Source organism: Lotus japonicus, chromosome 4 (assembly GCF_012489685.1).
Source record: "Lotus japonicus ecotype B-129 chromosome 4, LjGifu_v1.2".
Classification (NCBI taxonomy): Eukaryota; Viridiplantae; Streptophyta; class Magnoliopsida; order Fabales; family Fabaceae; genus Lotus; species Lotus japonicus.
In genome coordinates, this window is record NC_080044.1 from 16,782,587 (window position 1) to 16,793,206 (window position 10,620).

The 10,620-nt window shown below is 33.6% G+C and overlaps 1 protein-coding gene across 1 annotated transcript; it reads left to right on the forward strand.

Moving 5' to 3' along the window:
• The first annotated feature begins 3,706 nt into the window (after nucleotides 1-3,706).
• Nucleotides 3,707-6,087, forward strand: LOC130710383 (probable polyol transporter 3). Its single transcript, XM_057559617.1, has 2 exons — nucleotides 3,707-3,897; nucleotides 4,519-6,087. The coding sequence occupies exons 1-2, from the start codon at nucleotides 3,792-3,794 to the stop codon at nucleotides 5,889-5,891; spliced, it is 1,479 nt and encodes a 492-aa protein (XP_057415600.1). The 5' UTR covers nucleotides 3,707-3,791; the 3' UTR covers nucleotides 5,892-6,087.
• The last annotated feature ends 4,533 nt before the right edge of the window (nucleotides 6,088-10,620 follow it).

The window sequence follows — 10,620 nt, forward strand, 5'->3', positions numbered from 1 at the left end:
TAAAAATAACTAGTTTTTAACCCGTGCCTTGCACGGAGAATTTATTTTTGGATTTTTTTTAAAAAAAAATTTGTTAATCAATTATTTATTTATTTATTTATCCTATATAGATATGTGGTTTTTTTTTTAGGTTTTTTTACATTTGTGTTGTATGTTTTTTTTTGTAAAGTGTTGTGTTTAAGGTTCGAAAGCACATTTAAATCGACTAATGCACGAAGCTTTGCAAACAAAAAACTTTTATTGAATGTTTTAAAGTGACCACCGAGGTCAATTTACCGAAAAAAACAAATTGTCAACGTGGGTAAAGACATAAAAGCGAAAGTTTAGCACAATTGCTATTTATTTGTAATCACTTTTGAGGAAATGCTTCTAATTCTTTGAAACCTTGATTTTTTTCAACCTTTCTGCTTCTTTACGTACAACAACTTCTGTTATGCAACCATCGTCTGAGCGACGTTTAACAGGTGTGTTGGAGTCTTCAACTATAGCTGGAGGTGCGTTTCGTTTATCACTTTTAGTGATTGTCTGCAAAACAAACCTATATTATAATAGTGATTAGCAATGTCTAAGACTAACCTATTTTACAATAGTGATGACTAATATCTAAGTCATAGATTTTTCATTAGAATTGGAAATATAAAAAAATCATGATGTAGATATAAATAAACATTATTTAGCAATAAGAGATTAAAATTTTACCTGTTTTTTGAATTTTGAAATTATTCGTGGACCCTTGCAAATTTTTAATACGTTAAATGATGATTTAAACCACGGTCTGCATCTATCATTCCCTTCAACTTTGAAAAGAAATTCCTTGTTCACTAAATCTACAATTTCTTGTGGTGGGTGTTTCATGTAGCTGGTCTACATTGCATTTAAATTAAAATGAAAATATTAATATTAATATATTATGAATTAAGTGAACATTGAAAACGTAGATTTTTTTTTACATCACTATGTTTACCTTGTCCATTTTTTCCAGTATCCCGTTGCCTTTTTTGTTCATTAGATAACAACCTTCGCGATCAAAGACGGTAAATGTTGCAGATCCAGTATTATCAGCAACATTAAGCAACAGTTTGTACCTGATGTAAACATTAATAATTAAATAAACTGAATATTTTAGAAATTAATTTAGTTATCGAATTTGGAGATTACCGTATGGTAGGATAGATATACTTGTTACATTTGGTACAATAGTATTGTGCTCCGTCGTAGTATGCTGCTCTGTGACATGAACAGTCATGGTAATATCAATCATTTGTGCTCTCAATTTTCTTAATCGAGGCATATATAATGAATATTGTACGCTGTAAAATGGAAAAAAATGCAAAAAAAAATATTAGTAGTTACAACTAATTGTTAACATATGTAAATGTAATAATTTTAAATGTACATAATCAGTAACATGTTTTTTTAAATATATAGGAAATAATTGTACTTGTTTTTGTTGTTAATTTTTTTAAATAGTAATTTATTTATAGAAAAAAGTAATTAATTCTTGGTTTACTAGCGAATTTAATAATTTATTCATTAATATTTGTTGCAAATATTTCAAATTTACTGCGCATTATTAAGTAGTTACATTGATTACTTTGAATTAATTTCAAAATTAACCCATCAATAAATCTCCATATATGATAGAATTAATTTTAATTCCATAAATACAATGATGAAATTGTATAAATAAACCTATATGTACGGGTTTAAATTAATTTTTTGGAAAACACAATGACTGTTACATTTTATTAATATACGTTTTCAATTGATATTCGATTACAATGTTACTTAATTATTTTAAATACACCTATTAGTCAAACTATTTAATGATTGTTTGCTGTCATTTTGAATGAAAATAATTTTTTTTAAAACAAATAAAAGTCTAATAAATTAAATTCAAAATGATGAGAACATACTGATATGCAAGTAACCAAATTTTTAATCCTTGTTCTTGGGAAAAGCGTCAGGCCGCCACATTTTACATTGACTACCATTAACTCAAAAAATTTACAATATTAGTCATATTTTAAAAATAAGGCTAAAAAACATTTTTAGCCCCTGATGTTTTAAGTTTGTTCACATTCTGCCCCTATCTATTTTTGTCGATGTTTCCACCCCTCATGTTTTCAAACAGTGCACCGTCTACCCCTCACGGAGGGGTAGACGGTGCACTGTTTGAAAACATGAGGGGTAGACGATGCACGGTTTGAAAACATGAGGGGTAGAAACATCGACAAAAATAGAGTAGGGGCAGAATTTGCACAAACTTGAAACATCAGGGGCCAAAAATGCTTTTTAACCTAAAAATAATTTAATTACAATTATATTTTAACATTTTAGTAAATATTGTTTTAATCTTCAATAGGCACCGTGTAAGAATTAATACAATGCTTTTGTGATCTAGTCAAATAATTTGTGACAAGTGTATCCTAGTCAGCTACATATCTCTATCCTAGGCAATGCACGATTTGTTAGGTAAAAATAATATGTGCTCCATCCTTATTCTATATTTGGATGAATGATGAATCAATTTAAAATTTTAGATAAAATTAAAACAAAGAAACTAATTGATGTATTTTAATTCTTGTTATGTTTGTAAAAAACATGGATATTTTTTTGAAAGTAAAAAAATGGATAATTTATTTCAAAAAAAAACATGGATAATTTATGCTTCATCTTTATCATGCGTATGGGTGAATCAATTCAAAATTTCAAATTAAAATGTACAACATAAAATTACTCTTCAACCGATTTCTTAAATACTCATCCAAACATAATATTTCAAAAATATCAAGAATTAAAATAAATGAACTTAATTTTTTATTATTAGGGTACTTGATAGGTTGAAGGAAAAGAGATGGAATTTCATTAAAGAACTTTATAATTCTTTTTCAAATGGATAAAACTTTAAATGTGTTATTTTGAGTTAAAGTATAATCATTATGAGTCGGCACTCTAGTTTTTTTTTAACGCCCACTCTAGTTAAGATTTTGGATGTTATATATTTATCGTATATCCGAATCAAAATTGTGCGAATAACATGACCAAAAGAAATTGTGAGAATAAGAAAAATAATATCCTCCGTGCATATAATCATAATAACAAAGAAATAATCATCGGTAAAAAGGTGAGAGATATTCCACATTCACGCTCCTCAATATTGGATTTTTTTTCTTAGGTCTCTTTTGTTTTCATTGATTAGTCGACCATATGCTGACTCATGGAATTCTAACTTTTTCTTCTTTTTAATTTTCTTTCCTTTGCAGTGTTTTTGTTAGACTTAATTACAAATTGTTTTCCCATATCATAATCAGTATTGTCGCAATCAGCAACTCTCTCTCTGACAAGCTAGTACCTACCTATACAGTCAGTGTGAACCATATCTTTGTTTTTTTTTCTTTTTGGGTAAAATCTTAGTACCCAATTTGATATCTGCTCTTATATAAGGATCCACCTAATATGCACCACTTTTTAGTGATGTAACTTTGTACCACTATGTTAATTGTCCATTTTACCCCTGTTTAAAAAATTAATCCCATCAAAATCCATCCGGTAATACCAATATTTTTTTCTTTTTATAAAATAATTTTTTTAACAGAAGTAAAATAGACAATTGGTATAGTGGTACAAAGTTGCACCACTAAAAAGTGGTGCATATTAGGTGGCACCCTTATATAAATAGGCTTGCTTGCTTGTAAATAAAGAAAAATTAGCACATTGCTTTGGAGCCACAATCTCTCAATTCTTTTAGCCAGAGAGGAAGAGAAAGCCTTTCATATATCATCAATATAATGGAACATGGTGATGGTAAAGAAGACCAGAACATCACGAAGATCAACAAATATGCCTTGGCGTGTGCCATAGTCGCTTCAATGGTATCCATCATATCTGGCTATGGTACGTAATATTGCGTTTGCTCTCAATCTTTCATCTAGTGATTTTATTTTTCTAATGCAAACTTGTCTTTCCTTACAAAAAAAGTCTCTACAGCACTAAGTACTGTTGTATATTCGAATTTGAGTTAAAACTAACCCTATAATAGAGTGATTAGGGTTGTTCTACCTTTTATAGAGATAACTTATTTGAATATATATCTAATTAATTTGAAATTTGTTAATACACCTCTCACACTCAAAAGATGAGATTGAAGATCTGTGAATAACTCATATATGACTATATGAGTGGTCTCCAATAAATATATTTAGGACATGTTCTAATATTATCTTAGAAATTGAATCATAAGTTCATTGTTTTATCATTTATAAGGACATACTTAACTATAGTTATAGTGATTATGTGACTTCTCAACGGTAAATATATGTGATTTTGACCATAAATTTTCTCTATCAAAATTTAAGTGAAGAATTTGATAATGATTCTCAATATTACTCTTGTTTTATCTACAGGGTCATCTAGAATGAGATGTTGTAAACTAAATTTTTCCTTGTCTTTTATAATATCTAAGATTTTGGATAAATGCACACCTTGTAATTAATACACACCTTATTTTGATTTCAGATACTGGTGTTATGAGTGGAGCCATGCTATTCATAAAGGAAGATATGGAAATAAGTGATACCCAACAAGAGGTTCTAGCTGGAATCTTAAACCTTTGTGCATTGGTGGGATCTTTAGTTGCTGGAAGAACGTCTGATTACATTGGTCGTCGCTACACAATCTTCTTGGCTTCTGTTCTCTTCATGCTAGGTGCAGTTCTCATGGGGTATGGCCCAAACTATACAATTTTAATGGTGGGAAGGTGTGTTGGTGGCTTGGGTGTGGGTTTTGCGCTTATGATAGCACCAGTTTACTCAGCAGAGATTTCCTCAGCATCATCTCGAGGTTTTCTAACCTCCTTACCTGAGTTTTGTATTGGAATTGGAATCCTGCTTGGATATATCTCAAACTACTTCTTGGGAAAATTGACTTTGAAGCTAGGATGGAGATTAATGCTTGGAATTGCAGCATTACCTTCGCTTGCCTTGTCTTTGGGCATTCTAACAATGCCAGAGTCTCCAAGATGGTTGGTGATGCAAGGTCGTCTAGGAAGCGCCAAGAAGGTCCTTTTGCAAGTTTCTAATACCACGCAAGAGGCTGAACTTCGTTTCAGAGAAATAAAAGTTGCTGCTGGGTTTGATGAGAATTGCAATGATGAGATTGTGAAACAACCTCAAAAGTCTCACCTCGGTGAAGGTGTTTGGAAAGAGTTGCTTCTGAGACCCACACCACCTGTTCGTTGGATGCTGATTGCGGCGGTTGGAATTCACTTCTTTGAACATGCAACTGGCATTGAAGCTGTGATGTTATATAGCCCAAGAATCTTTAAGAAAGCTGGTGTTACAAACAAGGATAAGCTCTTACTAGCAACAATTGGAGTAGGCCTTACAAAAATTACTTTTCTTATAATAGCCTCATTTTTGCTAGACAAAGTTGGTAGAAGACGCCTCTTGCAAATAAGCACGGGAGGAATGGTTTGTGCACTAACACTTCTAGGTTTCAGCTTGACTATGGTGGACCATTCCAACGAAAAGCTCTTGTGGGCCTTGAGCCTGAGTATTTTGGCAACGTACTCCTATGTTGCTTTCTTTAATATTGGGCTTGGGCCTGTGACATGGGTGTATAGTTCAGAGATATTTCCTTTGAGGTTGAGAGCACAAGGAGCTAGCATAGGAGTTGCGGTGAACAGGTCCATGAATGCTACAGTCTCTATGAGTTTTATTTCGATCTACAAAGCAATCACTATAGGTGGGAGTTTTTTCATGTTTGCTGGCATATCTGTCTTAGCTTGGGTGTTCTTCTACATTTTCCTCCCAGAAACCAAGGGCGTGGCCTTAGAAGAAATAGAGATGATTTTCAGCAAAAAACCTAGTGGTAAAAATGTAGCAACATAATCGGAGACAAGATATAATGCTAGTGTGTTTTTGTATTTTATATCAAGCTAGTGCATGCATTCTATTAAAAATTTCATTGTACAAAGTCGATTTGATGAACCTTTTACCAAATGCTATAACAATCAACAGGGCCGGTCCCGACATTTTGGAGGCCTTGGGTAAATAATAAAAATAGACCCTAATAATTTTAGCGTTCGCAATTTCATTAGAACAAATGGACCCTAATAATTTTAACATTCGAAATTTCATTAGAACCATTATGTTGGTCTGTTTCGAATCCAAGCAACGCGATACATAAAAGTAACATTCACAGTTACTAACCACTAAACCAGCTCAAGTCATTAATAACATCTTGAACATTAATTATTATAACTAAATTTTATTTTAGGGAAAAGTTTAATAAGAATTTTTTTTTGGCCCCTTATTTTTGGAGGCCCTGAGCTGTGGGCCTGCTTGCACAGGCCCAGGGCCGACCCTAACAATCAATAATCAACCCTGATTATTGTTAATATGAGTTGAAGCAAAACTCTTGTATTTTTTTTTATAAAGACTTATTATTGTTAAGAAAAACGGGTACATGACCATAGCTCCATTTCAATAAAAGAAATGTTATTGGACAGACCGCATGTGTGCAAATAGACAGAAAAAAAAGCGACATGATCATAAGCCTACAATTTCTTTGCTTTAAACTAATATAGTAATATATGGTGTGTTTGGTTGTAGAAGAGAAAAGATGAAAAAAGAGGATATTGTGGGAAAAAAGTAGACTTTTTTTTTTAATTGTTTGGTATAATAGAACTATTAAAAAAGTTGAAAAGAAATAAGTGATGAGTAGTCTTTTTTTTCGCTTGGTTATATAGAATGTGAAAGAAGAGAATCATATGTTTATCCTAATTAAATAAAAATTTGAAATATCGAATAATGTTATAGTTAGATATAAGAATAATATATATATTTATATATATATATTATAATTAAATATATCTATTTACAATTTTATATTAAATGAAATAGTAGCTTACATGGAAGAGTTTGTTTCCATGGTTCAAATGAAATATATAAGTTGTTTTGTTGTAAAAAAAATTATATTATATAATATTATATTATATAGCATATGTATATTTATTTTCTATTGAAAATTAGAAAGGGTTAAGGTTATATTTAGAATAACTAATTAAATTGTGGATAATGTTTATGAGTTTATGCATATATGTATCTCAAGAGTACGGACCGGACATTTGATATAAGAAAGGAAATGAATAATTTTAAAAAATGCGAGTATGAAAAGTTCATACTCATACTCACATAAATATAAGAAAGGAAATGGATAATTTTTAAAAATGCAAGTATGAAAATGTTATGTGGGTCACCAATAAGTGAGCCTACAATTATATATATTAAAAGAAAAAGAAAAGAATTGAGGGATTAATGGGCCGTAGCCCATGTATTGGTTAAAAGGGTTTACACCCTTTGGTAATTCCTTGGCTGCCAATGTCACGTGAAAAATGGAGAATAGGAATTCTCTAGAAAGAAAGTGATCAGCTTGTGTGTTGTGGAGAAAGTAACGTTGGTGTTCCTTGGAGAAATAAGGAATTAATAGCCTCTGTACCGTTGAAGAATTCCTTGGGAAAAGAAGGAATTGATTATCCACCAACATAGTACCGTTAGAGGATATGAAGCACATTATACACAAGAGATAGAGACACAGGAAGCGAGAGAGAGAAAAGAAGCCTCGCAAGAAAAACCAAAAAGGAACGAAACAGTGAGTGACAGAGAGAAGAAGACTGGTCCATTCGCAGAGGAGTGATACAGCAAAGGTGCTCTGATTTGAGTGAGATTACAGTGTGTGAATCCTGTCAATGTGCTGGTAATATTAGTATTTTTCTTTTGGTGTTTTGTCTTCTTTTTGTAATGTTTCAGTGTATCCTTGGGGTAAGATTTACTCTGTTGTTATCCACCTTATTGGTGAAGATTGTAATTGTTTTGTTGATCCCTGGTGGCTCCAGGAAGACCTGTGGTGTATCCCATTAATTTATTAGTGGAGAATTTTACTAGCTTGGTCCCGTGGGGTTTTTACCTCTTTGAGGGTTTTCCCCACGTTAAAATAATTCTAGTGTCTCTTGCATTTTATTTGTTCTGTTCTGTGCTTACTAATTGTTGCCTGAGTTGTTTGTTTGTAGCTTATTTTAATTGCTCGCAGGGGAAAAGTCGATCCAGGAGCTTCCTCTAATTGTTGTTGTTAGATTCTATTATTTGCCATCTTTCCCAACAACAGAAAATGAGTATTATGATATTTAAGGCAGAAACCTGCTCATTGTCATTCTAACACAAATCATGAGGACTGCTGCGATTTCTCTATTACATGTTTTCAAACAAATGCATATAAACAATTACCCTTTTTAACATGAGTGTATAAGCTAAATAGAGCGCCGCAACTTTACAAGGGATAAAAACAATTGTACATGTAAACACTAAAAAACATACACAATATATAACTTGATAAGGTCACATTAATATCTAATTGGTATCAGTCGGAGCGCGCATATGTCAAATCCACCCTGTTATCTAATAATTTTGAGACCTCACTCCGGAAAGTGAGGCTCTCAAAAAACACACTCTCCTTCACACATTGCCACGTCATCTTTTCTAATAAAACAAAGGCTTATTAACACTTTTGGTCCCCCACGTTTCAAAAATGTGTAAAAAGAGTCCCTCACGTTTAAAAATAGCATTCAGCTACCCCGACATTTGTCTCCGTTAACAGTTTTGGTCCCCCAACAGATTTCCGTCTAAAAACTAACGTTTTTTTGTTGACATAGATTTTTTTTAAATGAGTTGGCATGACATTAGGAGAGAAGGTGAACCCATGTCCCATGTGAGCTGCACGTGATTATATTGTTCCCTTCATCATATTGCAAGCTTCTGCACACGTGATTCATCCCCCAATTAGGTATAGTAAAAAATTGCAGCTCCAAAATAAAATAAAAAATTTAAGCTTTCTGGACACAGAGAGAGGAAAGGATTGTAGGAGTAAGATCTGTGAGGTTCCCTTGCTCGCGATGGAGGCTTCGCGAAGGATCCAGGGTGGTGGCGCAGGGAGCGTGGGTCGTCGGAGAAGAAGGATCAGGGTGGCGCAGGGAATGACCCGGTCCTCACTCTCAGGCTCATCGGGTCGCACAACAAATGGGTCACTGTATGAATCCATTCTGCGACGGGAATGACTATGTTCCTTCGATCTTCTCGCCATCTGGTCGCATGGAAGTTGCCTTCAGCGGAGTGTAGATCGTCGGAGAAGAAGGCCCTGCCGGTGGTCGATTCGGCGCTTGTCTGGGCTCAACGATGCTCTGTTCTAGTTGTAGGCTGTGGGAAAAGGGCACCGGCTGGTTGAGTTGTTCATGGTGGTGGATTCTGTTGCGTATGATTGGGTCTGGTGGTTCTGGTTAGGTGGCTCGTGGCAGCGCTGGTTTCGACACGGTGGGTTGTGTTAATGAAGATGGTGGTTTTGGGAGAAAATGAAATGAAGATGTGTGGAAGATGAGGAGCCTCCCCTTTGTTGATGTTCAGGTTTAGGAGAGATTGAGAAAAAGGAATTGATTGATGGGCAGAGCTTTGATTTTATTTTTCATTCTCAGATTTTGATTTTCAGATCTGAGTTTTGAAAATTTTGGGTTTTGGTTGTTGTTGAGGTTGAAGATGAAGATGAAGAGAAAAGATTAGGAATCAATATTTTATTAGTTTTTAATCCTAATTATCACTCACTCTCCTCTCTCTCTCTCCTAATACCATGCCAGCTCATTTAAAAAAAAGTCCACATCAGAAAAAAAAAAAAAAACGTTAGTTTTTGGACGGAAATCTGTTGGGGGACCAAAACTGTTAACGGAGACAAACGTCGGGGTAGCTGAATGCTATTTTTAAATGTGAGGGACTCTTTTTACACATTTTTGAAACGTGAGGGACCAAAAGTGCTAATAAGCCTAAAACAAACTCTCTCTCTCTCTTCAAATGAACAACCGTGCTTTTCACGCGCTGAAACTCTTCTTCATGCATTTTCTTCCCATCCTGCATTCTCCTCTTCCAACTGAAACCTCCCTCTTCCCCTAAAAATTCTCCACTTCAAATCAGTTATTCACAAACCTGTAAACCGCACACAAATCATATATTATGGAATTTAAATTGATTTTCGATTTGCATTTTCAAAATGGGGCGCCTTGGTTGAAAATTTGGGGCTTATTCAGGAGAAAAATTAGGAATTTCATACTCCTCTGTTTAGGGTTAACACTACCTCCAACCTCTAAAAACCCTTTTGTCAAACCTTTTCATCTCACACAAGTTCATCGCTGTAACCGTTTGTTCAATGGTTGTCACTTCTCTATTCGTTGTTCATGTCCACGTTTCTCCTTCTCCTACTTACTATCACACCTTCAACATTCCCACGGTTTGTAATTTTTCATTCTTCTCTCTGTTTTAGGGTTCTCCGTGTTCTTCTCCAACTGCATAAATTCTAGATTTCACATCCGTTCAGCTGTGCAAAGGATAAGAAATTAGGTAATATCTTTGTTTTCATTCTTTACTGTTTAGATTTTCAATTGCTTGGCCAATTTAATTTGATAAAGCATCTTTTTTTTGCAGACTGACAACTCTAATCCAGCACAAGTAAGTTCAAGTAAAACTTTTGGTTTAAACAAGTAAGTTAATTTGAATGGAATATGTATTTTTTCCTTCTCCAAGG

Bases quoted from the DNA above. Each gene is read 5' to 3' on its own strand.
- LOC130710383 (XM_057559617.1), top strand. From the start codon at position 3,792: ATGGAACATGGTGATGGTAAAGAAGACCAGAACATCACGAAGATCAAC. The intron at 3,898-4,518 runs GTACGTAATATT...TTTTGATTTCAG, and splicing joins ATCCATCATATCTGGCTATG to ATACTGGTGTTATGAGTGGA.